The sequence below is a fragment of the Pecten maximus genome, chromosome 4 (genome assembly GCF_902652985.1).
Source record: "Pecten maximus chromosome 4, xPecMax1.1, whole genome shotgun sequence".
Taxonomy (NCBI): domain Eukaryota; kingdom Metazoa; phylum Mollusca; class Bivalvia; order Pectinida; family Pectinidae; genus Pecten; species Pecten maximus.
Window position 1 is genome coordinate 36,330,088 of NC_047018.1, and position 27,535 is coordinate 36,357,622.

Sequence of the window (27,535 nt, forward strand, 5' to 3'; positions counted from 1 at the left end):
TATGTTAAATAAATGCAATAATTGTAATATCATTTACGCTATTAGTGAAAATCAATGTAACAAAGGTGATATTCCCGCCAACTTTACTAAATATGGAAACACTTACCAGCTTCTCATTCGGAATACCTCTAGATTATGCGTCTAATTCAGGCTGAGTTAAGGTATTTCCCGAGCATGCTTGGTATCGAGGAAGAAACACGCCATATTGACTCCAGCTAAAGAAATAGGGCCGTAACAATCCATTGCCATCCTCTACAAGAAGAGGAACAATGGATAGCCACTACGGCGTAGAGGTTACTAACAAGTTTGCTCTAAACATAGATGATGATGATGATCCCTTTGAGATCATCCAGCAGCAAGAAGAGCTGAAAAAGAAGCTGGACACTCAGGACAAAACCAGCCAGAAATCGAAGAAGGCCAAACAGGCCAAGAAAAATGTCTTGCAACCTGAAAATAAGAACAAACAGTCAGAACAATCTGTTCTAAAAAAGGAAGGTAATACTTGAAATGAGTCTATTTAATAATTGCACGACATATTTAGCTAAATACGCATTTGTATTGTGTGTACTGCGCAGCACATCGAGCTGAAGGCCACATGGTGTTTTGACATGTTCTGCCAAGTAAACCCACGTGTTTGGACGAACAACTTTTCCACTTCGTCCTCCTAGTTACTGTTGATAGATGGTCGTAACTTTTGAAGTAAAATGAAGGTGTTGTATCCCCAAGGCCCTGAAGAAATTTGTGGCGATTTTATATCTATATACAACAATGCTTTCAATGCATTCGCTCAAGTTTTAAACTGGGTGATTATGTAGGACTCAATTTGTCGGGACCTGTCAGGCGGACAATATTAAATTATTTAAAAAAATAGAACGTTATTAATAAATGCAACACCCAATTGGCCGACGTCTCGACACCGCGTGTTGCGTAAATAAATGGTACTCAATTTAATTAACTTTTGAAGGTATGGTGTTCAAAAATGTGTACTTCATCCAAATACATTCCAGAATCTTCCACCCTATGTTTTTATTTGGGATATTTGACGGGGTGGTTGGATTGGAATGGAAGAAACATTGTCACCTTCACCAAAAAATGTCTGCTAGTCTGGTTTCTAAGTCTCAAATCTTGTTTTCATTATTCCTGCTGTAAGGACCTTTTGAATGTGTATTCCCACTACTGTATTTCAGATTCGGTATTTGGGGTTAATATTTGTATTTTTTCAGAATTTGTACTTAATTATAATGATTGACAGCCCAAAGCTTGTTTTTTGTAATGAAATATCCATCAGTGTCTTCAAAAGCCAAAACACACATACGCACTCACCACAAGCATGCATGTCGCACGCACGGGAGGCCGTCCTTAAATGACCTTAGCTGTTAATAGGACGTTAAACAAAATAAACCAAACCAAACTTCAAAAACGCAAAATGTTTGCAGCAACTTCGTTCTTCCCAAAATGTTATTTGGAACTGGTACTCCCGTGCAAAGTTGAGTTCCATTTTGTAAGATATCTTTTATTTTATGCAAGAAGCACGAAAAGGTGGGTTTTCAGTATGGCATCTTTGAATTGTGCTTCTCTTTTACCATTGTAATCAAATTAATAATAGGGAGAAAAACGTGTGGCTACCATATTTACATTTGGGACAATTTTGATTATTAAGTATGTTTTTGATTTATACTTGCAGACAAAATAAACAATCAGTCACAGTCGAGACAGGATCGTCCACCTCGCAGTGCAAGACAAAACAGGGAGCCTAGAGATTCCAGAGGAGATGATGACCGACGGCCGCGAAGACGAGACGATAATGTCTCCAATGAAAATAGGTAATACTTCATATTGGTTATGACGGTGCTTAATTGTTAACCATATTCAGTAGGTTTCTGTCATTAGTTAGGTTATTCCATCCATCACACTTTGAACTGGCGTGACATCTGGGTCCATTTTTCAGTCAAAAATGATTCAAGTATGTTCTCTCAAGTCTGACATTGATAAAATGGGGCTAAATTGGTGAACATTAATTTTCTGACATGCATCTTTTATGGTGAGGAAACTTTATGTCATCAAAGATATATCATGCATGTTCATCTGAGAGTAGATCATAATTTGAGCATGGACTTTTTGAGGGTTTCCTCAAACGTGTGTCAAAGTATTTGAAATCAGTTATGTAAAGCATTTTCTGTTTTATCAATTCTAAAAAAATCAATCTGTTCTATAAAGGAATGAAGGTGGCTTCCAGAGGTCAGAAGGTGGTGGCTTCAACCGACCAGACAGTGGATTTGGCGGTGGCCGAGGTGGGTTTGGCGGCCGTGGACGTGGAGGCATGAGAGGTAGCCGTGGTGGAAGAGGAGGCTCCCGAGGTGGTGGTGGCTTTGGTGGCGATAGAGTTGACCGTGGCGACCGCAAACGGGAATTTGAACGACACAGTGGCAGTGACAGAACGTTAGTAGCATATTTTGATTATTGGCTTTTAGACATGTAAAATAAAATACCCAGATGTGTAATGGAGCACTCTTTGTTTCACAAACCAGGTGGCATTGAATTAATTGTGTGCAATTGAGTGTTAAATGAGCCAGTATCCTTGAGTACCAAAAATATTCTGCTCCAATATAAAAAGAAAATTGTGAAAGGCTCAATTTTAATAATGCTTAAGTTTCTTTAATAATTTAAGAAACCTAGATATGTGGAAACAACTTTTGATGTGTACTAATTCAGTAAAAAAAATGTTTCCATTATCTGTGATGGATATTTTAGTTTAAAGCTGCTTTGGACTTGCAGACGACAGGTGGCTGTTATCTCCAAAGGTTTTGTTGAAGTAAGTAGGGAATGCAAATAAATTTTTGTTTACTGTCTTGCTTTAGCAGTGGTGTGAAGGCTACAGAAAAGCGAGAGGGCAGTGGATCACACAACTGGGGTACCTTTAAGGATGACTTGGAGTAAGTCGAGCTGTGCTTGGTTGGTGAGGCTGTATTGATCAGAGACCTATGGTCATATTTGGATGCTTTTTGAGCTGCATGCTGCTGAATACCCACAGAGCATTTGTTTCATGGTTTTAACAAACTACCAACATTACTAAATTCTGTGAAATTATGATTCATAATCTCATTGAATTTATAAATGCAACCAATGTTTTGATCTTTACTCTGAAGTTTGGTTTAATTATGTAAACAAAAGAATGAATATGGTATCACGGCTAGGCATGCTTCTAATTAAGCATATCCACATCAACATGCGTTTCCAATGTAACTTGTTTTTTAATCCCGAACTATTAACATTGGTTTTGATTGCGGTTTTCAATGTGAAAAATGAATGAAAGGTTATCAAAGCCAGGAGTTTGCACCCAGTTCATCACCTCCCTTTCCTGTGTTGTCACCCGAAAGTGAAATTCCTAACTTGTCACAGATTTGCCCTAGGAGATGCTAGTGTTCCAAATTGCTTACCTTGAATTTAGAGAGAACCTTGAAAACAGCACACAACTATATCCTAAAATATGCAGGATAAAGATGAGTTTAAAACAAAAAAAGGGAAAGCCATTGTTGACATTTTCCTGAGAGAAAAAAACTGCAACATAATTTTCACTATGAATTCCTCCAGAAGTAAATTTGGGCTATTCCATTAAAATGTCTACCTGACACTAGGTATCCACAATAAATGATAATCACTTCTTTACATGGTTGGATTACCTTCCTACTACTATTGTGTAATTTATTAAATGCCCTTAACCAAACCTGGAGTCCTGGGGTTGGGTAGATGTTTTGCTGGAAAAGCCCTTGTGAAACTGCTAACATTATGATTTCTTGTATTTAAATACTGAATGTCCTTGAAGTATCAATTCTAGCCACTTTTGATGTTCATCAATAATATTGGCATATAATTAATTTTCCTTTGTTTTCATGGTAAATACTCGAATGTGATTGGTCGAAGAATTCTTTTCATTCTTCTATGAAAGAAATTCCGAGAATGGCGCAAAAAATGTGACGTCGCAATACGACAATTGACGTTGCATATTGATTTGAGAAAAAGAATCCCATTTAAAACCAGTAAAATTGTACATAAAACAAGTTTTAAATTAGAAAATCATTTTCAAAAATTAATTACAAGCTTTGATGTCAATTTTTTTTAGTTTCATCGGGTATGAAACAAATTTTGTTTGCAAACTTCTGCAAGAATCTGCTACGCGGATTCATAGTTTGCAAACAAAATTTGTTTCATACCCTGATGAAACTAAAAAAATGACATCAATGCTTAAATATATATATAAAGGGCATATAAAAGTGATTGAAGATGTAATGTCAAAAATTTATCTTTACTAATGGGGGAAAAAAGTTTTTGAAAAATGCATGTTTTGTATGCTTTGGATATGTTTGCTAATGAGAATACAGAAGAAATTAAATTGGAACTTCATTGCACTAACAAAACAACACAAATACCAGTAATCATGCAAGTATCATATAGTGTGAATTGTAACAAAGTAGGAATAAATGTCAGGAAAACTATGTATTGAGAAGAAAGTTCAAATAGTTACAGGAACGTTTTCTACTTGTCATCTAAAGGACAAGCCACAGTTGGCATTGTAGTGGGTCTCCCAATAGCTTTTGCTGGAGATCTTTCACCTCTAGGTTATCTAGTATATATCTTCTGCAGGTTCAATTGTCGCATTAAAATTTTACATCTGTAAAGTGAAAATTTTTTCTATAATGCTTTTGAATGTTTTTAGGGAACAGACAAAGGAACCAACAACGGAAGAGACCAAGGAATGGAACCCTACAGAAAATGTTGAAAACCATGATCCCAAGTAAGTCTGCACTATTTATTGATGAAAGAATTGTCGGTCCCAGAAAGGATTATTATAATATTTTTTTTCCATTTGGCCAAAGTGGCAGTGTATGCCTACCCATTGGACGTATGGGTTGGGGATTGCAATTGTCCGATCAGGTGTATACCTCGATAATTACCTCCTCGAGAGAGGTGATTTGAATTCATTATGTAGCTTGTAGCCATGTGTACTTGAGTGGGGGATTGCATGTTCAGCAAGGATAGAAATTTCTCTTGTTTACACATTTTACATGTACAGGTGTTGGAAAAAAGCCTTTCCACACACTTTAATGTGTTGACTTAAAATATTATAGTGATCGAACAAAGTCTTTAAAGATGTAATGAAGATGGAAATTCTAACATTCATTGTACATTGGGTAGGTAAATTTATGAAAATAATTTGTCAAATTATATTTCCAGCGAGAGCACAGAATCCACGGAAGCACCTGCTGAGGATGAGTCCTCTAAACAGTTGACCTTGGCTGAATGGAAGGCCCTGCAGGAGAAGACCCGCACGAAATCCTCGTTCAACATCCGCAAAGCCGGAGAGGGATGCGACAACTCCCAGTGGAAAAAGGGAACTGCTTACAAAAAACAAGTAGAAGATGAAGACGATGAGGATGAGGAAGAATATGAAGAGGTGAAACTTAATTCATATATGACCATTTATAGGAAACTGGTGTTGAATGTGTGCACGAGTTGTGACAGACAATTTGTTTTGTTTTTAATATATATCCCATGTGAGCTAAACTATAAATATTGTGTTGGGATAATGTTACACAGAGGTGTACAACGACATGTCAATATTGTATTTTGAAAAGTTAAACTGAAAAATACTTAAATCTAAATTGTATAAATAAAATATGAGAGGGAATAATTAATTTCAAAAATTTAAAGCTGCTAGTTTAAATAAACCAACACATTACCGACACAATCACTACTATCAGGGCTTTTTCTAACTGGTTTGGGAAGGGGCCTTTTTGTCTCATTTTGGGAAGAAAATTAATTAATTGGGAAAGATTTTTTCAGGAGTAAACTGCAAATTTTGGGAATTTGGCTTAAATTTGAAATAATTTCAATTGGGAATGGGGCCTATTAACGTCCCCCAAAACGCCTCTAGAAAATGCCCTGACTATAAAATAGTTCTGGTTTCATATCATAGTGAACACTGATCCACTACTTTATAGATATTTTTGTTCTCCATCTCATAATATACAATGAATATACAATGTAACATCTATCAAAGACCTGTACATATAGCAGCACCAACGATCTTGTTTCAATTTCAACAGCAAGATTAACTCAACTGATAATAATATCCATATATCCTAATAATAAATGTGACATGATCACTAACAGTCACTTCATAATTAAATTCTTATCTTAATTATCTCTGCAACTATGCTGACATGTCGGCAAACCATGTTTGCATCTGGATCACTCGTGCGCTTGAATGCTATCAATGGCATACATAAGCATTTGATAGACCTAGATGAAGATATTATTTACGTTTAAGAAATGTGTTAAACCGATGTCAACCACCTGTGGTTGTAAAATCTTATTAACTTGACCAGTTACCATGTCTACAACTGTCAGAACTGTATACAGAAACAAACTAGCTTTTAATGTATATTTGATAACGAAAATTTAGGTACAGAAACAAATTGACTTTTCATGCAGATTCATACTTTTCATGCAGATTCATGATAAGAAATTTTCACTAGCCCATGGGCTAGTCAGTGCCATGGAGCAGCTAGCCCCGACCTGAAAACTACTAGCCCCGGGCATCGAGCTATTGGAATTATACACCCCTGGTTACATATGTATAAAGACTCCCTTTATGGCATCATTGCCTGTGACTATTCATAAGTTTGCATATAAAAAGTGTCCTTTTTTAAAACGGGTGATAAAACGTACCACAGCAGTGAAAATTAAATTGTCTACTTATTATCTGCAAGTACTTTACCTTTGTAATAACGATTTCTTTTTGTAACAGGAGGATGAACACAGATCCAAACAGGTAGTTACGGACATCCGTATTACCTTCAATGACTCCCCACGGAGGGGCAGAGGTGGAAGAAGGCCTAGGGGTGGCCGAGGAAGTCGTGGCGATCGTGGAATGGGACGCGGAGATAGAAGAGGCGGTGGCTCTCGGGAATCCGCACCCAAATTTGACGACGAGAACGATTTCCCGAGCCTCGTCAAAGCCTGAAGTGGCAGCTCTATTCTCCTAGAAAAGGAGAGGGCATTCCCCTGAAATTTTCAGTGTGTAATTAAATAAACTCCCATCTCATACTGGATGACATTTTGGAATGAAAGCTAGCTGGTGGGCACAGCATACCATTTTTGGTTTCTGGATACTTTTTCACATGCATCTTTGCATTTGTTTTTATATGACATTTGTTAAAGATACTGTATCATGATGATTGCATTTCTGTATCAGACGAGATACTGATCATGGTTACAAGTCTCTATTTGAAGATACAGTAGTGATTGCATTTCCAATTTTAAGAAGGAAGATTGCATTTGATGGAGTTCATTCAACCTTTTATAACCAAAAAGGAAAGAAAGCAGGGACGGGATCAGTGTTCCTTTGGAACACACATTAGTTGTGATAGATCAATTACTTGTTGTTCGAATACATGTATTTTCTAGTACCAAATTTGTCTTGATGTACTACGTGCTGCTTAGGTAGTGCTTCAAGATTAATATATTTATTTGTTCTGGAAACATTTATGAAGCTGTACACACCCACTTTTCACAAGCCAAGCCATTGGAGGAGTTGGGACTATTGCTAATGAACTCTTGTATGGCGTTGTGAAAGTATTCCTCTGTGCAAACCCATTTTGACATTAATTGGATGGGCGTGCAAGTTTGATATTAAATGCATTTTCATCAGATTGGATCATGAAGAAATCACTATAACCCTCAGCTTAAAATCTAATGGCCGTTGAACCAGTCATATGATGCAGCAAATCAAGATATCAGTATTCCACGTCTAGTAAGAAAAATTAAAAAATTAAAAAGTGCTGATAGTTGTGATTTGTAATCCAAATAATATGGATATCTGTATAATTTGATTTGGCTGCATCCGAGATTTAATCAGCCATATTGAAGGGCATCTTATTTGGCATATGTTTCCTGAAAGATGATAATTTGGCCTTAAATTTTGCCTTTCAAAGTGGGACATGTTCAAAACTGCCTGCATTTATTTATTTCCAACATATATAGTTGTAGCATTTTAAAATTACAACCACCATCATTTTTACAGATTTGTGCCAAAGTCATTTGACGCCAATCTGAATCACTTCATTCCTAGGCCACTTCATTACTTGGGAGAACGTTTTATAATAAATCACTTTAAAATAGGATTATTATGCCTTGTTTTGACTTGTAATGGTAAAATTTTTGGCCTGTAATCAATGTTGTTTGAATCTTGGTATATCTGAATGCAAGTAAAGTAAAAAATTAAGTTGGTCAAAAATATGAATTTCTAATGAAAGGTGTAAAAGTATGTGTATGGCTGAAGTAGACGAGCTTTGTCCGTCCAATGAGTGGCTAATAATTTTTATGGTCATCATTGAAAATGCATCCCATTATTTTCTGTAGGGATGATGGGCCATCAACTATCATTTCTGCTATGAGCTTCAAATGATTTTGCATGTCGCTAGCCTTGTAATTCTCAATTTATCCAGTACCTCTGAATATTCCAAAGTGTTTCCCAACGTAGACCATCAACACGACACTGAATTCAGGCTGAAAAAAATGCTATAATAAACATATATTTTATATGCACTTTCAGTGTGAATCCATTGTCCCAGTTTTCTTCTTTAAAAAGAAAAAAATAAGAATCTTTAATGGGTGTTGCAGTTTAAAATGCTTGTCCTAGCATGGCGGAATGCATGTACATTGTGAGGAGTTGATAGTCCATCATTTCTGTAGAAACTCCCATCAATAGTTTGACTGACCCATACCATGAATGTCTGGTTGGTAGCATGCCAAGTAAGATTCCTTAGCTTTTTAAATGTTTTGCTATTAAATCTTTGATTAAATTCTGGAATATTTAACAAAAGAATTTGCGTAGTTACTGCATGTGTATTTTTGGTTTCTAAATGATTTTATTCGGAACTATCTATGCTTCAAATCTTTGGATATCTGGAGGAAGGGAGGTAACTACCACATTGGAAAGTGGGTCAAAGTGAACCTGTTTGATACCAGTCGAATCGTATTGCGATCTTGTTCGATAAAATGTTGGCATCGCCATTATGAAAGCAAATTTTCAAAATCTATTTGATTCTACTGTTTGGATTGCAACGAAACTGGGAGACATGATTTGACCGATAGGACTGGTCATCGGACAGATAATTGGAAAGTGCAAATCTCCTGAAACAAAGGCCCTGCGAGATACCTGGGGATGCTTTAAGACGGATATTTGTCTTCATTCTTTAGCAAGAGACTACAATTAAGTTGTGTCCGTCTTGTAAGAATGTAAAGGTCAATCATGTGGAATTTGATGGAGTGAAGGGTTAAAAACATTTCTGTTCCGTACCTGTAAGAACAGTTTTAAGACTTGACAAGCTAGCGAAATTTGTGGGAATATCTCTGGCCAGTATAAATTTAGACCGCCTGAATGTGAAAGCGAACCTACACACAGAAGCGACACTCTCCTCCAACAATACAACTGCACACTTGATCTATGAATATATAGGTGAATATTTCAAATCTATGCACAAACTTCAGATTTCTGTTGGAATCGCACTGGTGTCGATTTCATAACGTGCACAAATATTTCGCGTTGTTCGGCCTTGTAGTACAACAAACCTTTTGGAATAAAAAAAGCGAAACAAGGTATCCGACTGGGGATAGAATTTCTCGATAGCAGTGTTAACAGCAGGTATTTCCGACGGAACTGTTGAAATAAATGGCTGTTGGTCGTGTACTTCATCTCTTGGTTTTCAAATGCATAAAACCCTTAAATGGACGGACGCTTATTCAATGTCGACATTTGACCTCAAATGTTATGTTGGTAACAATAAAATCGAGAGACCCGAAGAAAAGTATATTAAAACAACACTATGGAAAAGTTAAAAAGGGGGCGAACTCGTGCGCGTGTAAGTTGATCCAAGATCGCCCAGCGGAATGGGTAATATACAGAATTTATGAAAATATCCAGCCAATGGCAATTTGCATGTACTCGACGTCAACACCATCTGTCGGCGTAAGGTGCAATTTGAAAACGATTAAAGAATTACCTTTATTAATCGTGAGACTGAGTTCTTCCCATCTCTTTAAAACAGACACGCAGTTATTTGAAGATGGTGTGTCGTTTCCCGGTAAAATTGTTTTAATTTTCTCTAAATTGTAGACGTAGAGGTGTACAGTGTGAAACTGACAAAAAAACGAGGTATGACTAAGGACCCCGAGTAGGCCTATGGTTAATTCAGAATTCTCTACGGATTTGGTCTGTTCACATTCTCATATTTCACTTAGGAAATCCATTATTTCCTTCATTATATGGCAATGTGCTGTATAATATAATACTGTGCATGTCGGGTTTTGTTATTGAAAACATTAGATGTGTTTTGATTACTGTGGCTGAATCATTTTAGAATTAGGATCGTTTGTGCTTCACATTCCATTGTTTTATCATTACACGTATCGCTAATACCCGCAAATATTATGCTGTCAGTGAGGTTTGGTAACGGGTATTCCATGTCATGTCACGCCTGTATCTGTGTTCAGGCGACGTGAGGGGGCGGTGTCTGTATCTGTGTTCAGGCGACGTGATGGGGCGGTATCTGTATCTGTGTTCATGTGACGTGAGGGGGCGGTGCCTGTATCTGTGTTCGGGCGACGTGAGGGGGCGGTGTCTGTATCTGTTCAGGCGACGTGAGGGGGCGGTGTCTGTATCTGTGTTCAGGCGACGTGATTGGGGCGGTACCTGTATCGGTGGTCAGGTGACATGAGGGAGCGGTGCCTGTATCTGTGTTCAGGTGACATGAGGGGGCGGTGCCTGTATCTCTGTTCGGGCGACGTGAGGGGGCCGTGCCTGTATCTGTGTTCAGGCGACGTAAGAGGACATTGCCTGTATCTCTGTTCTGGCGACGTGAGGGTGCGGTGCCTGTATCTGTGTTCAGGCGACGTGAGGGGGCGGTGCCTGTATCTGTGTTCAGGCGACGTGAGAGGACGGTGCCTGTATCTGTGTTCGGGCGACGTGAGGGGCGGTGCCTGTATCTGTGTTCAGGCGATGCGAGGGTGCGATGCCTGTATCTGTGTTCAGGCGACGTGAGGAGCGGTGCCTGTATCTGTGTTCAGATGAGGTGAAGGGGCGGTGCCTGTATCTGTGTTGAGGCGACGTGAGAGGACGGTGCCTGTATCTGTTGAGGCGACGTGAGAGGACGGTGCCTGTATATCTGTTCAGGCGACGGTAGGGGGCGGTGCCTATATCTGTGTTCAGGCGTCGTGAGGGGGCGGTGCCTGTATCTGTGTTCTGGCGACGTGAGGGGGCGGTGCCTGTATCTGTGTTCAGGCGACGTGAGGGGGCCGTGCCTGTATTTGTGTTCAGGCGACGTGAGGGGGCGGTGCCTGTATCTGTGTTCAGGCGACGTGAGGGGGCGGTGCTTGTATCTGTTCAGGTGACGTGAGGGGACTGTGCCTGTATCTGTGTTCAGATGAGGTGAAGGGGCGGTGCCTGTATCTGTGTTGAGGCGACGTGAGAGGACGGTGCCTGTATCTGTTGAGGCGACGTGAGAGGACGGTGCCTGTATATCTGTTCAGGCGACGTTAAGGGGCGGTGCCTGTATCTGTGTTCATGCGACGCGAGGGTGCGATGCCTGTATCTGTGTTCAGGCGACGTGAGGGGGCGGTGCCTGTATCTGTTCAGGGGACGTTAGGGGGCGGTGCCTGTATCTGTGTTCAGGCGACGTGAGGGGGCGGTGCCTGTATCTGTGTTCAGGTGGTGACGTGAGGGGCGGTGCCTGTATCAATCGGAGTTACATCCCTTCGTTTCACTACAGCGCGGTAGCTGACAGCCAATAGGGGACCGAGAATGTAACTAAAAGTGCTTCAGTTTATACTAGATATTATTTTGTTAATGCGGCGGAATAAAATGGATGGATTTCAGTAATAAAATTAATGATGTGATAAATCATTATTATAATACATATGTCTTAATAATATCAATTTATAACAAATACGAAGGAAAATATGAAAATACTAAGAATATATTATGTGGTGTATAAAATTTCCCTTCGGTAAGATGGAAACCAATTTCCCCCGAGAATGGCTGGCTTCAAGGCAGCTAGCCTGTAATATACATTAAAAGTGAGGCAATGTACTGGACTAGACAAGATGTCTAGTCGTGTTGTGGTAAACGTTCATTAGAAAGGTTGGTCATTCAGTAATACAGATATGTATACACATCTTATACACATCTACTACTACTTGCTGCAGCTTGGTGACCTTGAACCATGCACATCATGGTGCGAGGGATACTTTCTCAAATAGGCCTATACAATTGTGTATATTTGTGCATGGAAAGTCATTCTCCCTTTCGACAATCTGCACATAATCGTGAAACTGGTGTCAGCGTAGACCAATGAAAAGCTGATTTGTAAGTGGTTATGCCTATATGTACCATAGATAGCAGAACACAGTTGGATAGCCTGGCCATTGATGATTTTTTTTTGTTAAGCAAATACTTTCTGTTATATGATACGCAGAAAAAAATGGGGGAAAATAAATGTATACTGTGATTGGTATACGTGTATTCATTATGAAGCAGTGTAAATAGGCTTTACATTAAAAAAAATGTTCGAGATTATGAAATTTCTGGATTTTCCAAAGTGTAAAGGCGTGGAGCGGACGAGTAAGATAAATTCTAGCAGAAAAAAACTTAATAATGAATATAAATGTATGTCAAAATAAGACTGATTCTGTCTTTGGGATAGATATTTTATTTCAAATAGCGATCAGAAACAAATATGTATCAGAAATTGTGTCATTTTGGGTCAAAATCGTGATCTTTTGCAATCAGTTTTAAAGTTTTGTTAATCTGTTACCATGATTTTCACAAGTCTGAAAAACAAAGCAAAAATTACAAAACGTATCCTTCATAGTTGTAATAAAATGACAAAAGTTGTCTAGATTACAAATATATGTACTTTAGTATAGGTAATATGTGTGGGTAACTTGCTATGTTTACATACCTAAAACATATGTGCCTTATTTTTCATAACTGGACACTTTTAATGTTAAATGCATATACACTGCTACCATAGCCCGTATTTCGAATGGCCTCAACACAAAGCGTTAGGCATTTGGCGGACAGATTACCGGTCTGCCATACGGCTGGTATTGGGACCAGAGGATTTTTTTAACCGAAAAAGAAATCTCTAGAATTTTTTTTTTTTAAACTGTATATGCCGCTTTTTGATTCGTTACTCTGCATTTTGTAGCTTGTTCCATTGGCGTACAATCCGGGCAAAACCACGAAACTATACTTTCTGTCCCTGCAACAGGAAAGTGAATGGTGTGTACTGGAGATCAAAACCGACATATCGAACTAGCGTGGTCCATAATGGAAGGGAGATAACTCGCTTAGATCGTCTTTAAATTGTCAAATTGAAGCGTTTGGGTGATTGAGACTTGTAAACAAACCTGATGCAACGGAGGCCAATGCTCCTACTGAAAAGACGCACGCTTTTCGATGTGGCATTCACACACAGAAAAATACATAGCAAAAGTACCCGGAGCAATATGACGGATATTGACAGTGTCAGACAGAATTGGCAGGATGTCAACAGACAGATGAGTGTGTCTGGAATTGTCGCGGACAGGTGGTGGAGTGTTATACAGGGGCTGTACAGCGCTCCAGTACGACATTACCACACACTACAACACTTACGTGAAATGTTTCAGCACTTCAGATTTGCCGGAGATCATTTCACATTCTCCAGTCCACACCTGGTTACCCTAGCAGTCTTCTTTCACGAGTAATTAATGTTTTAATGTTTTTTGAACAGTTACACGTGATGAACATGTGTAATGGTACCCATAGCTGGATCACCCTGCAGGTAGGGTGTAAGAATTGTACCTGCTGCCCCCATTGCATGATCGTAAGAGGCGACTAAATTTGGGATCATATCTTTCTCTTTTAGTAACTGTTCTTCCTCTTGTCTCCCTTTCAGAGTTTATTTCAATATTTGAGCATTGGGGCTTAGGGAAAACGTATGTGCCCCTGTCGAATGTTGCTACACCTGTTTAGCGCTCAGCATTTTTCGGGATGACACATCTGGTTTACCCGTTGTCAGTATAATGTGAACGGGTGGAGCGTCCTGCTGGGTGTCTTCGACAGTATGCTTCAGTGAGATAGCACTATAAAGTCGGCACCACTCCGCGTTATCACAAGGAGGCAAACATACCGCGCGTCAGCCTCCCAAAACACTAAACTGTGGCAGGATGTCAACAGACAGATGAATTGATAGCTGGTAGCACGAATTATAATTCATTTATATATTTCCTTGGTATATCTTTATTTACAGTTATGGGTACAATGGTAATAGTCTCCAAGGTAAGACTACCTTTTTCGTCGACTTAATTACAGAATCATTTAGTTAGTTTAGGTAAATTTCTAACGAGCAGGTTGTGTGGTATGCCACAGGAAAAAAAATGTAAGGAAATTGTTTGAAGCAATGACAAGATTTCCATAATTCACCAATGAATCACACATATATATATATTGGTCGTTTTGCTTTAAAGAATCGCATCAATATATAACTGATCGTTTTGATTTTCACTAAATGGAGCAAAAAGGGCCAGGAAACAATTCATTGCAACTATCATCTTTGTTCAAAATGTTGTGTTCTTTTGGAAATTATCTCTTTTCTGTCATTAAAATGTATTCTGTTGGACATTCTGTTTTGCTTCAGTCTTTTATTCTGTTGGACTCTATTTTTTATTTTTTATAGAGGGTTTGCCTCCTAATAAATAAGGCCCATTTTCATTACAGTATTATATATGAACCAAAGAAACCGGACAACGAAGAAAGAAGTGCGGACAAATTTGAAGAGTATGCTGCAGAAGTCAATGTTCTGGTAGGTTATATTTCTCAAATTCTGCCAAGTTTTCATTAAATCGCTAGGTCTTCATCGATCAGTGAAAGTACTGGTTTGTATTCACTTCCTCGATCAGTGAAAGTACTGGTTTATATTCACTTATAATAGGGCAATGTGACCTTGTCCAAAGTAAATAAAGCTTTTGGTATATTTGTATAGTGTACTTTGAAGGAAAGGTAAGTTAGTTATCCGAAATAAAGTCCTCAAGTTTGGTAGTGATGTAGAAATAATCGTGCTACAGGGTTTCCATGAAATGCCACATACAGTATGCTGATATGTTTTCGTAAGAAATCAATTGGCTTGGTAATGTTTTCACATACTAGCACTGAAATGACTCGAATGCTGTTGAAATACCATGGAAACAAAGAGTCAAACATCTGGTCTACACCTTATAACTGTTCAGTCGATTTTCTACAAAATAGTGTACACATACAGTCTAGGACCCAAGTTGTAACTTACAGTATTGACAATATAAATTATAATCGAGGAATACAAAAATTACTGGGTGCGAGCTTTCCGGTCTGCAACTCGAAAACCTTGTACACATTAGGCTAATATCCCTTGTACCTTTTTGCAATTGCGAAATTTCACGTTTTGCCATTTCTCTGTTACCAGTGAAGATTATATTAAGCAGAAATAATAAAAAAAAATATGCAAGGTTTTCCGGCCTGACCTTGAAAACCGTTTGAATGATATCTTTTACAGGCCGACTTGTGTCCTAGTTGTGCCTTTGACAAGAGTTTTTGTTGTGCATTTTTCGGTATCTTTCCTAGTTCTAACATCAACTGCTTAACAAGTAGTGTTGTCTCCGTCTATAAGAACGTCTGTTGTTGTAGTCTGATGCGGACTGTAAGAAGGTGAAGGACTGGATAATGCTCACGAAAAGTCACTCAGCAGGGACGGGAGATAACTCTGGCGATGAACATTACTTCTTAGATATGGACATGGCGGTATTGGGAAGGCCGGATGCAGGTTTGTCGTTTTAATAATTTAATTAACTTGTTTTGCTATAGATATTTTGTTTTATACAATTCATAATAGACGTCATAACGTTTAAAATACGCAACATTGATGTCAGCTGTAATAAACATGTCTTAGAGGAAAAGAAAGCAAGACAATGTATGCCGATAAGTACCTCCTCACTGAAAACCTATACATGTATCGTGAATATTTCTAATAGCGAGATAATGTAGGTGGAGGATTTATGTGTGATCCTGGTAAAATATTAGTGCAATGTAGGAATCTGCAGCTCTACTGGTTTGTCAAAATTGTTCAATATCTCCATTTCAGAATATGACCAATACGCATCCCAAATACGGGCAGAATATATCCACGTTCCAGAAGAATTGTACAGGTCAAAGAGAGCCCAGGTAATTTGTACAGGTCAAAGAGCGCCCAGGTATTTTTACAGGTCAAAGAGAGCCCAGGTATTTGTACAGGTAAAAGAGAGCCCAGGTATTTGTACAGGTCACAGAGAGCCCAGGTATTTGTACAGGTTAAAAGGAACCCAGGAAATGTATTCAATCTCTGATCAAGAATTCACTTTGCTGTCCTGTGTATGTACAAATGGAAACATGACTAGAAATAAATAATTGAGATGAGATAGATCATAACATAAAGTTATACTGGGTACAGTGAAGGTTTATTGCTACGGTATACCTGTTTCTGGAGAGTGATGCGAGTTATAATTGTTACTGCTATTTGCTATACTCTAGCCATACGCACTTGTAACATCTACTGACCACAGTGACGCTTCTAATTTCAGATATTGGAAGACTTTTTCACAAGACTACCTTTATTCAGTACCAGACTATTTCAGAAACAATTTGAAGAACAAGCGAAGGCAAATTTGAAACGGGAGATTGCGAGACTTCGTGACAACTCGATTCCACTGTGAACCAAGATATTTGTAATTAACAAACAACACGATTAAAACAAAATAACAACTTTAATAATATTACAATATTTTGGCAGGAATTGTACTCCAAGCATGGACGGTGATCTTGTGGAAACATTTATACATTTAAAAAGTGAATCATTTTCACTTATACTAGTGCAATATATATACATGTTTATCTTTCTAACAATGTGTTAAACAGTTTTCAAGCATGGCGATTAATTCATTGTATATGATGGCATCGTCCATTCCCATAACTGTTATCTGAAAATATATTAGTTTTATAAATATATTTATACCACATAATTTATTGTTTTATACATTTTTACAAAATATATGTATATGTAGACTGAAAGTACGATTTGAGTTATTTCAATATTGTACATGACCCAGTTATCAGAAAATGAATTCAAAGTATTGTATTCTGTGAGTTGTTTCTTTGTATTATAGCCTATGATATGTTAAATAAAATTGAATATTTAACTTGATAGAGCCAGTTTCTTTATATCAAAAAGTGAACTTCTTTGCAAGGAAAAAACAAATGTCAATATTTGTATAATAAGTACTGGGTTCTAGCAAATATTTTGACACTAGATCCATACTCTTCATTTAGACAATGTCATTTTTTTCACTTTGTCTAAGACAGACTTTGTCTTGATTGAAGCGTTATTGAACGCGAAATATTAAATAACATTGTAATGGGTGTCGGGCGATGTAATCACTCGAAGTATACGGCGTACACAGTCCCCACGGCGAAGATGTGCTTGTTGTGGAAGGAGGCGGCGGCGTAGTTGTCACGGTCGTGGTCCCACAGATATCGGCTTCCAATCCGGACCCCCTGGTCATTCTTTTGTCCTATTGTCACTGTACACACCGTCTTGTACCTACAACAGGGGGTTCAATCTAAATACATTGACCATTAACCCCGCGTCAAACAGCACTGGCGATCTTTTAATATAACAAGAGATCCCAGAGGGATCTTGGCGCCCACCATTGAATGATCTTTATAGGTTCCATGTCAGATTGATCTTCTCTCTATTTTTCCCTTCCTTTTACTAATCTGTGCAAATTGAGAAACATCCCTCGAATACTTTTCAAACAAGGGAATTCTAGCTATATATGAAATTTGAGATTTAGCGATAATGGCTGTTTGTTGGCCAGGTTGTTTTCAGGACAGATTGGTCCCAAAATGCAATACGAGGGACCAAGGGGAACCTACATATGAAATTTGAAAAAGATCCCTTCTGTACTTTCTGAGAAATAGCGATAACAATCTTCAGTTGTCAAAATCCAAGATAGCTGCCTGTCAGCCATGTTGTATGCATAACAAGGGACCAAGGGCAACCTACATATGAAATTTGAGAAAGATCCATTCAGTACTTTATGAGAAATAGCGATAACAATCTTCAATTGTCAAAATCCAAGATGGCTGTCTGTCGGCCATATTGTTTTCCAACTGGTCCCAAAATGCAATATGCATAACAAGGGACCAAGGGGAACCTAAAATAGCGAAAACAAACTTCAATTGTCAAAATCCAAGATGGCTGCCTGTCGGCCATGTTGTTTTCCGATTGGTCTCAAAATGCAATATGCATAACAAGGCACCAAGGGAAATATATATATGAAATTTGAGAAAGATCCCTTCAGTACTTTCTGAGAAATAGCGATAACAAACGTCAATTGTCAAAATCCAAGATGGCTGCCTGGCGGCCATGTTGTTTTCTGATTGGTCTCAAAATGCAATATGCATAACTAGGCACCAAGGGGAACCAAAATATGAAATTTGAGAAAGATCCCTTCAGTATTTTCTGAGAAATAGCGATAAGAAGAATTGTCTACGGACGGACGGACCACGGACGCAGGGCGATTTGATCTGATGATGGTGGGCTAAAAATTAAGACGCCACCTGTAAATATAAAAATCTGCTGATTTAAACCATCTATATGTACCAACTATTTGTTAAATGACCATTTTCATTATAGAACCTCAATCATGAATTTTACGTCACACTGCCCTTAATTATATTTTATTGTGATGCCCGAGTGGAAAGCGTTTTCCCCCCAACCCCAGATTATTATTCCATACACTGTCTCCAACCCCAGAATATCGTCATATCTATAAAATAAACTATCTTTATTCAAAATAAAAATACAAAAGTGCATGAATTTGAAGGGGAAGTTTTTACTGAAAAATGAAAACAAAACGTTTAAAATGTTAAATATTGTACTTACCTTTTAAAGTTAAGTTCTTTGACTCGGTGCTTTATCTCTTCGGACAGAGATTTCGACAACAGTGAACATTCTATAGGATCATACTTCCGACCTTAATAGGAGATAAAAATATATAGGTAATTGGGTGATAACACAACCTCTCATGTGTCCCATTCTAATATGACACTGGCTGTTTGGAGGACGTTAAATCCCGTGTTGTTTTTCATAAACATAATGCTCATGGACTAATGTATACTAAATATGAACTGGTGTAATTAAGCATTCGTCATTTCCATGCTGGTCCTCGTGAGGATGTGAGTTATACCTTGAGGTATTTTACAGAAATGTAACTGCGACACCGAAATAAACAACATTGTATCGTGTGATGAGTAGAGCCATTGTTTTAAAATCCCCATAATTGTCAGTGAACCAATTGAACAAATACTGGCCGAAGTTTTATAGAGTTTACCTTCCAGGTTTGTTTGTAGAATGCCCTCAATGATGGGAGTAATCTTATCAGCCCTGAATTTCGCGGGAGGATCCAGCTGGTAAGTGTTCTCGTAAAAGACCTGTAATGGGAAAGAATTCATACTAATTCAGTTACGATCAGTGGATAGGCATGTTACCGAAATACTTTCAACCACCTGTGATTTAGTCGGTGGCAAAGAGCGATAACTCCCACAGAAATGGCGGAATGTTTTGTCGAGTAAAAATATTAAGTTGGATATTTGATTTTCGCTTGCTTTCATATAATATTGGTTTTGAAGTAGGACAAATTCGGCTCAGGAAATAAGAAGTCTACTAGACCGGTAATGTGAGGTCATATTACCCGCCTAAAACCAAGATAACTACATGTAATTATTGTAATTCATCACTTGTTGGTCCGGATGAAATCGCGAGTCTAGCAGGCTGCGTTACTACCGCGCCACCTGTGTTATAACTGCTAAGTGAATAACTACCATGGAATAAAAGTAAATTGTAGTTGCGTTTCTGATAAGGTGGTACTGATAGCATTATCATTGTGATTTTGCAGTTAGCTATCAGGACATGAAACTTAAGAAGTTGATATACCTCAATAAATTTCATTTTTATGTAGTTCGACGGATTTAGACGGAAAGAACAATGACTTCATGGCTTGAATTCAGACGAGAAATAGTGACCATTGATTGAACACAAGTAAGGAAATATACTGATATGTAGCATTGAAATCTGGAGTAATATTTAGAACGTTTCATAAATTCACATCTGAATGATATGACTGTGAATAAAATTAGATTGTGTTATACTGGAAGTACTAGTATGTCGGTGAAAATTGATTTTAATCGACGAGTGCTAGATCTTAAATAAATTGCTGTTTTATTATTTATGAAGAAACGTAAACGATAAAGTCTTCGTTGATAAATATTTATTTTCACGCAAACCTACAATGTTGTTTTAAGAATCGTATCAAAAAGGATGTCCACTTAGACATTTGACACTCGAAAAAGCATTATTTTCCCATTATGTGTATCGAACCATTTTGTCTTCAAACAAATCGGGTGATGTAATTACACCAAGACGGTAATTATAGCAGTTTGTCGCTAAACAGACGGTCTGTTACCCTGACAACTGGCGACGCTACTCGACAAAAATCAATATTGACAGGAGACATGCGAGCCATCAGATTGTGATGGATGTGTGTTGGGAGGCCCTCTTCTGATCTACTGACTACATGACACACACAACCTCTGTACTCAGATACGTGTACGTACAAACATATATATATGTCTTCATTAACTCATAAACTCATTACCACCTCAAGTGAACACGTGTCGGTATAACGACCGCAGTATACAATGTGTAGTTGTATTTTGGATTTTCACATTGTGTGTCACTGGCTGGGTAGGGTTGTAGTTTGTGTGTCACTGGCTGGGTAGTGTTGTAGTTTGTATGTCACTGGCTGGATAGTGTTGTAGTTTGTGTGTCACTGACTGGGTAGTGTTGTAGTTTGTGTGTGTCACTGGCTGGGTAGGGTTGTAGTTTGTGTGTCACTGGCTGGGTAGGGTTGTAGTTTGTGTGACACTGTCTGGGTAGTGTTGTAGTTTGTGTGACACGGACTGGGTAGTGTTGTAGTTTGTGTGTCACTGACTGGGTAATGTTGTAGTTTGTGTGTCACTGGCCGGGTAGTGTTGTAGTTTGTGTGTCACTGGCTGGGTAGTGTTGTAGTTTGTGTGTCACTGGCCGGGTAGTGTTGTAGTTTGTGTGTCACTGGCTAGGTAGTGTTATAGTTTGTGTGACACTGGCTGGGTAGTGTTGTAGTTTGTGTGTCACTGGCTGGGTAGTGTTGTAGTTTGTGTGACACTGGCTAGGTAGTGTTGTAGTTTGTGTGTCACTGACTGGGTAGTGTTGTAGTCTGTGTGTCACTGACTGGGTAGTGTTGTAGTTTGTGTGTCACTGACTGGGAAGTGTTGTAGTTTGTGTGTCACTGGCTGGGTAGTGTTGTAGTTTGTGTGACTGGCTGGGTAGGGTTGTAGTTTGTGTGTCACTGGCTGGGTAGTGTTGTAGTTTGTGTGACACTAACTGGGTAGTGTTGTAGTTTGTGTGACTGGCTGGGTAGGGTTGTAGTTTGTGTGTCACTGGCTGGGTAGTGTTGTAGTTTGTATGTCACTGGCTGGGTAGTGTTGTAGTTTGTGTGACTGGCTGGGTAGGGTTGTAGTTTGTGTGTCACTGGCTGGGTAGTGTTGTAGTTTGTATGTCACTGGCTGAGTAGGGTTGTAGTTTGTGTGACTGGCTGGGTAGGGTTGTAGTTTGTGTGTGACTGGCTTGGTAGGGTTGTAGTTTGTGTGTGACTGGCTGGGTAGTGTTGTAGTTTGTGTGACACTGACTGGGTAGTGTTGTAATGTGTGTGTCACTGGCTGGGTAGTGTTGTAGTTTGTGTGTCACTGACTGGGTAGTGTTGTAGTTTGTGTGTCACTGGCTGGGTAGTGTTGTAGTTTGTGTGCGTCACTGGCTGGGTAGTGTTGTAGTTGGTGTGACACTGGCTGGGTAGTGTTGTAGTGTGTGTGTAACTGGCTAGGTAGTGTTGTAGTTTGTGTGTCACTGGCTGGGTAGTGTTGTAGTTTGTGTGTCACTGGCTGGGTAGTGTTGTAATGTGTGTGTCACTGGCTGGGTAGTGTAGTTTGTGTGACACTGACTGGGTAGTGTTGTAATGTGTGTGTCACTGGCTGGGTAGTGTTGGAGTTTGTGTGTCACTGGCTGGGTAGTGTTGTAGTGTGTGTGTCACTGGCTAGGTAGTGTTGTAGTGTGTGTGTCACTGGCTGGGTAGTGTTGTAGTTTGTGTGACACTGGCTGGGTAGTGTTGTAGTGTGTGTGACACTGCCTGGGTAGTGTTGTAATGTGTGTGTCACTGGCTGGGTAGTGTTGTAGTTTGTGTGTCACTGGCTGGGTAGTGTTGTAGTTTGTGTGTCACTGGTTGGGTAGTGTTGTAGTTTGTGTGTCACTGGCTGGGTAGTGTTGTAGTTTGTGTGTCACTGGCTGGGTAGTGTTGTAGTTTGTGTGTCACTGGCTGGGTAGTGTTGTAGTTTGTGTGACACTGGCTGGGTAGTGTTGTAGTTTGTGTGACACTGCCTTGGTAGTGTTGTAGTTTGCGTGTCACTGACTGGGTAGTGTTGTAGTTTGCGTGTCACTGACTGGGTAGTGTTGTAGTTTGTGTGTCACTGACTGGGTAGTGTTGTAGTGTGTGTGTCACTGGTTGGGTAGTGTTGTAGTTTGTGTGTCACTGGTTGGGTAGTGTTGTAGTTTGTGTGTCACTGGTTGGGTAGTATTGTAGTTTGTGTGTCACTGGTTGGGTAGTGTTGTAGTTTGTGTGTCACTGATTGGGTAGTGTTGTAGTTTGTGTGTCACTGGCTGGGTAGTGTTGTAGTTTGTGTGTCAATGACTGGGTAGTGTTGTAGTTTGTGTGTCACTGGTTGGGTAGTATTGTAGTTTGTGTGTCACTGGTTGGGTAGTGTTGTAGTTTGTGTGTCACTGGTTGGGTAGTGTTGTAGTTTGTGTGTCACTGGCTGGATAGTGTTGTAGTTTGTGTGTTACTGGCTGGGTAGTGTTGTAGTTTGTGTGTGACTGACTGGGTAGTGTTGTAGGTTGTGTGTCACTGGCTGGGTAGTGTTGTAGTTTGTGTGTCACTGATTGGGTAGTGTTGTAGTTTGTGTGTCACTGATTGGGTAGTGTTGTAGTTTGTGTGTCACTGGTTGGGTAGTGTTGTAGTTTGTGTGTCACTGGCTGGATAGTGTTGTAGTGTGTGTGTCACTGGCTGGGTAGTGTTGTAATGTGTGTGTCACTGGCTGGGTAGTGTTGTAATGTGTGTGTCACTGGCTGGGTAGTGTTGTAATGTGCGTGTCACTGGCTGGGTAGTGTTGTAATGTGTGTGTCACTGACTGGGTAATGTTGTAGTTTGTGTGTCATTGGCTGGGTAGTGTTTTAGTTTGTGTGTCACTGGCTGGGTAGTGTTGTAGTTTGTGTGTCACTGACTGGGTAGAGTTGTAGTTTGTGTGTCATTGGCTGGGTAGTGTTGTAGTTTGTGTGTCATTGGCTGGGTAGTGTTGTAGTTTGTGTGTCACTGACTTGGTAGGGTTGTAGTTTGTGTGTCACTGGCTGGATAGTGTTGTAGTTTGTGTGTCACTGACTGGGTAGTGTTGTAATGTGTGTGTCACTGACTGGGTAGTGTTGTAGTGTGTGTGTCACTGACTGGGTAGTGTTGTAGTATGTGTGTCACTGACTGGGTAGTGTTGTAGTTTGTGTGTCACTGACTGGGTAATGTTGTAGTTTGTGTGTCACTGACTGGGTAGTGTTGTTGTATGTGTGTCACTGACTGGGTAGGGTTGTAGTTTAGATTTCACGACATATACGACACTACAGTTGAGGAAAGCGTTGTGTTTGCCATTGAGCATATCCATTAAAGTCCGACACAGCAGTACACTATATATCTGATCAATGTGCTGTGATTTTGTAATTATCAGAGATTCACTGACCAAGTCTAGGAATGATTAACCGACATCGTCATTAGCAGGTTTAGTAGGACCGCCCATGGTTGTGTTGTGAATGTATATTGAACTATTTACGGTAATGAGGGCGGTTAAGCTCGTGTCCATCAATTATGTATAGTAAAGGTATCGTAAAGATTTGTTTAGCTGGATAAAACATGCTATCACTATAAACACACCATCCTAAGCAGCTCGGAAACGACTGTATGGATGGAATGTACTTTTTATATCGCAATTTACCATTTTTCTAATATGATTCTGAGAGACACAGATGAACAGAACATCTTAATATGAATTTACTATAAGATAAAGTATATGCTGAATAATGAATTAAAACTACATCATACACCGATTTCACTTCTCAAGACTCCTCGGTGATGAAAACAAAGAATTGAATATGATTTCAAAATCCTATAATGCCACCTCCATGTATAAGCTTAACAATGAACGAACACAGCATGTCATTAGAACGATTTGTTTCGTGGATAGTGGATGACAGTATCAAATTTAAAGACAAACAAATTGCTATCGGTCTTACCTTTTTCATGGATCTTCCAGTATCATCGTGAATTGGGTCACAAGCGTATGATATGACACTAGATCCTGCAGCATGGACTCGTTTTTCCGGTATATCAAAGAAACTGGACACTTTGGCCCCTAGTGCCTTCCCAGTCATGGTGTAGAGTAGTAGTAGGGCCGCTGTGTTAAATCCTTGTGGAGCCGAGAAATGATGTATCTGCGAACTGAAAACCATCCATCTCTACAGCACTGGGAGCATGATCATTTACTTCTAACGTTCCTAGGATAATTGAAGACCATTGGACATTAATTGGAAATAGACGGAGACATTAGGTTCACATTGATTTACGTAGAAATCAACTAATTTAGCAGTGTAGCGTAGCGCCACCCGACTGTCCGTGTGGCGATTGATTGTGTCGAGTCCGAGTGAACAAGTGTCTGCTATCATACTGTAATCAACATGAACACGACGTGTAATAATGGCGAGTACACGTGTTAATTTACGACCTCAGTAACAAGTGACGTATGTTCTGTAGTGTTGACCCAACAGATGGTCTGTCCATTACTGCAATTACTAATGTGTTGTACTCTATGTGGCATGTCAATGGGTCCGGGTACTAAAAGTGACAAAGACCTATATATCTGATATATCGAGCATATTAATGTAATTACGTCGCGGATACAATACAACAGTGGATATATAGTCACTATGACTGTTGATAGTAAGCAGGACAACACTCTTAACTTAATATGATAAAACTGATTGTCTAGTCTGTAGGTACGTCATATCAACTTTATCAGTAACAGTACACAACACCGTTAATTGCCCCCCCCCCCCCCCCCCCCCCCTCACCCCAAGAAAGTAATCCCAAGGGAGTGTCCCTTGACAATCCCCGTGCATGGTCCTGGGAACGAACCCGTCTGCTTGATCTCCCTGTATCCCCCTCCTAACCAACAGGTTAAGAATCTAGTTCCTCCTATTTCTGTTCAAAGGGCACTGATAAATGATTTTCCAAATTTGTTATTTTCTTCGCAATAAATCAACATTTATGCTTGGGGAACAATGCTGAAATTTTAGTGAATTTTGGAGTTTGCTGAAAACTTACTTTACTGTCAAAGCGAAAACATTGTTATTATGTGTGCATATTTTGTAATATTTCAGTCACTGTCACATTAAGATACGTGGATCGGTGTCTTTTTATGCATGTAGTATAAAACTCCTATTGTAAAGTCTATTGTTTGTTTACCGTTTATTTTTTTGTCTTTTTAACAGTCTTTATTGTCTTTTCAATCAACTTCAATGTGGCATTTTTCATCAGTTTGGCAATAATTCGACTTTACAATATACGGTAGCAAGTATACTCATTTAACAGCACAAGAGGATCACTGATCGCAGGCTTTTGCCCTGCAGGTAGGGCGTAAGAATTGTACCTGCTGCCCCCATTGCATGATCGTAAAAGGCGACTAATTTTGGGATCTTATCTTTTCTCCTATTTCTAAGCCACTTTCTTCCTCCACTGTCCTCCTAATGTCTCCAATGACACTGCCTCACTTCTGGCCATTGGTTGAGCGTTCGCCCCCGTGAGGAAGGCTATGGGTTCTGTTCCCTGGCCGAGACATGCCAGAGTCTCTAAAATGATCATTTCTACTCTTGCTTAACGCTCATCATTTTTTTAGAGTGGGACGACTCTGACTACATCAGTTCTGCGCTAGATCTATCACATATGGAGACGAATACGAACATACTGCAGCCTCCTAAAACGCTACACGCAATATGAAACAATGCAGGGCTTAATCCAAGAATTTAAGTAACGGCTAGACCAGGGTATTACACACGCTATTTTCTTATCTAACGGAAGGGCGCTTGTTATAAGTATTTATGTAACAATTAACCCATAATTGGGTCTTATCTAGGTCTCTAATTTGAAACTTACCCGCTTCACAATATTTCTTTTTGGCGTCTGCTTGTTGTAGTCAAATCGAAGGGACGCTTTAACGTCGAAACTAACTACTGGAACGGCAAAGGATTTTGTTCCGGATACGTAATAACACAACACGGTAATACTTGTAGAGACATATTTGAATATTTAGGGCTTATTTCGAGTTTGTTGCAACTACCGAAAAAAATGTCACAGCTGGATTATGTCTATAAAAAAGTCATTCATTTTTCGATAGTTCATGAAAAAAAGTCATTAGGATCAACCCGTGGATTCGGTAAACATGCATTGCACTGCCTTAGGTTGGCATTCCGAGCTATTGAACTCCATAACGCGCACACTAGAACTACTTCGTTGAATAATTATGCAAGTTTTCAGTCCATATTGAATACCAATATTTTCCATTTCGGGATATTTTGACATCATGAAAAATAAAAGTAAGAAAATACAGCAATGGGTTCAATCCGTTTCACACGTCTTAATTACATTGGTATTCATGACATCATAACAATACTTTCTTCAGATAACGGGGCTTCAGGTATCTGTACTAGCGGATCCAGGGGGGTCCTGAGGTCAGGACCCCCCCCCCCCCCCCCCCCCCATTTTTCGGATGAGGATTTTTTTGCAATATAGCTTAAAATATGGCTCACGGGATACATACTCCCCCCCCCCCCCCCCCTTATAAGATTATATCAATGTCATGTTTTGTTTTGATCAAGTGATTCTGGTGTTGGTAAGAGTATATCAATGTCATGTTTTAATAAACTCGTGTGATATGACCTTTTGATCACGTGATTCTGATGTTGATAATATTATATAAATGTCATGTTTTAATAAACTCGTGTTATATGACATTTTGATCATGTGATTCTGGTGTTGGTAAGATTATATCAATGTCATGTTTTAACAAACTCGTGTGATATGACCTTTTGATCACGTGATTCTGGTGTTGGTAAGAGTATATCAATGTCATGTTTTAACAAACTCGTGTGATATGACCTTTTGATCACGTGATTCTGGTGTTGGT

At 39.2% G+C, this 27,535-nt stretch overlaps 4 protein-coding genes across 8 annotated transcripts in view; 2 read left to right on the forward strand and 2 right to left on the reverse strand.

Moving 5' to 3' along the window:
- LOC117325977 (zinc finger protein 367-like) overlaps positions 1 to 214 on the reverse strand; it is a 12,317-nt gene extending 12,103 nt beyond the window's left edge. Inside the window, exon 1 of one of the 2 annotated variants that reach the window (XM_033882521.1) lies at positions 107 to 214. The gene's annotated coding sequence lies outside the window, so the exon portion shown is untranslated. The remainder of the gene's footprint in view (positions 1 to 106) is intronic. The other variant, XM_033882520.1, reaches the window with a different exon arrangement.
- Positions 200 to 8,879, forward strand: LOC117325976 (plasminogen activator inhibitor 1 RNA-binding protein-like). 2 transcript variants are annotated; one of them, XM_033882518.1, is made up of 7 exons: positions 200 to 495; positions 1,685 to 1,823; positions 2,218 to 2,439; positions 2,859 to 2,933; positions 4,715 to 4,792; positions 5,233 to 5,452; positions 6,809 to 8,879. In XM_033882518.1, the coding sequence occupies exons 1-7, from the start codon at positions 270 to 272 to the stop codon at positions 7,022 to 7,024; spliced, it is 1,176 nt and encodes a 391-aa protein (XP_033738409.1). In that variant the 5' UTR covers positions 200 to 269; the 3' UTR covers positions 7,025 to 8,879. The 2 variants fall into 2 exon arrangements, with proteins under 2 accessions (XP_033738409.1, XP_033738410.1); XM_033882519.1 differs by having other exon boundaries at positions 2,862 to 2,933.
- A 4,568-nt stretch (positions 8,880 to 13,447) lies between these two features.
- Positions 13,448 to 17,307, forward strand: LOC117325980. Of its 2 annotated transcripts, none has more exons than XM_033882526.1 (5): positions 13,448 to 13,805; positions 14,822 to 14,906; positions 15,764 to 15,899; positions 16,218 to 16,297; positions 16,693 to 17,307. In XM_033882526.1, the coding sequence occupies exons 1-5, from the start codon at positions 13,474 to 13,476 to the stop codon at positions 16,822 to 16,824; spliced, it is 765 nt and encodes a 254-aa protein (XP_033738417.1). In that variant the 5' UTR covers positions 13,448 to 13,473; the 3' UTR covers positions 16,825 to 17,307. The 2 variants fall into 2 exon arrangements, with proteins under 2 accessions (XP_033738417.1, XP_033738418.1); XM_033882527.1 differs by having other exon boundaries at positions 13,450 to 13,886; positions 16,693 to 16,924.
- Positions 16,862 to 26,560, reverse strand: LOC117325981 (tctex1 domain-containing protein 1-B-like). Of its 2 annotated transcripts, XM_033882529.1 has the most exons (5): positions 26,506 to 26,560; positions 24,591 to 24,795; positions 19,504 to 19,603; positions 19,056 to 19,146; positions 16,862 to 17,708 (listed from the first exon to the last, which is right to left on the reverse strand). In XM_033882529.1, exons 2-5 carry the CDS (start codon positions 24,726 to 24,728, stop codon positions 17,543 to 17,545), a joined length of 495 nt encoding a protein of 164 aa, XP_033738420.1. In that variant the 5' UTR covers positions 24,729 to 24,795; positions 26,506 to 26,560; the 3' UTR covers positions 16,862 to 17,542. The 2 variants fall into 2 exon arrangements, with proteins under 2 accessions (XP_033738420.1, XP_033738419.1); XM_033882528.1 differs by lacking the exon at positions 26,506 to 26,560 and having other exon boundaries at positions 24,591 to 25,082.
- Between the last annotated feature and the right edge of the window lie 975 nt (positions 26,561 to 27,535).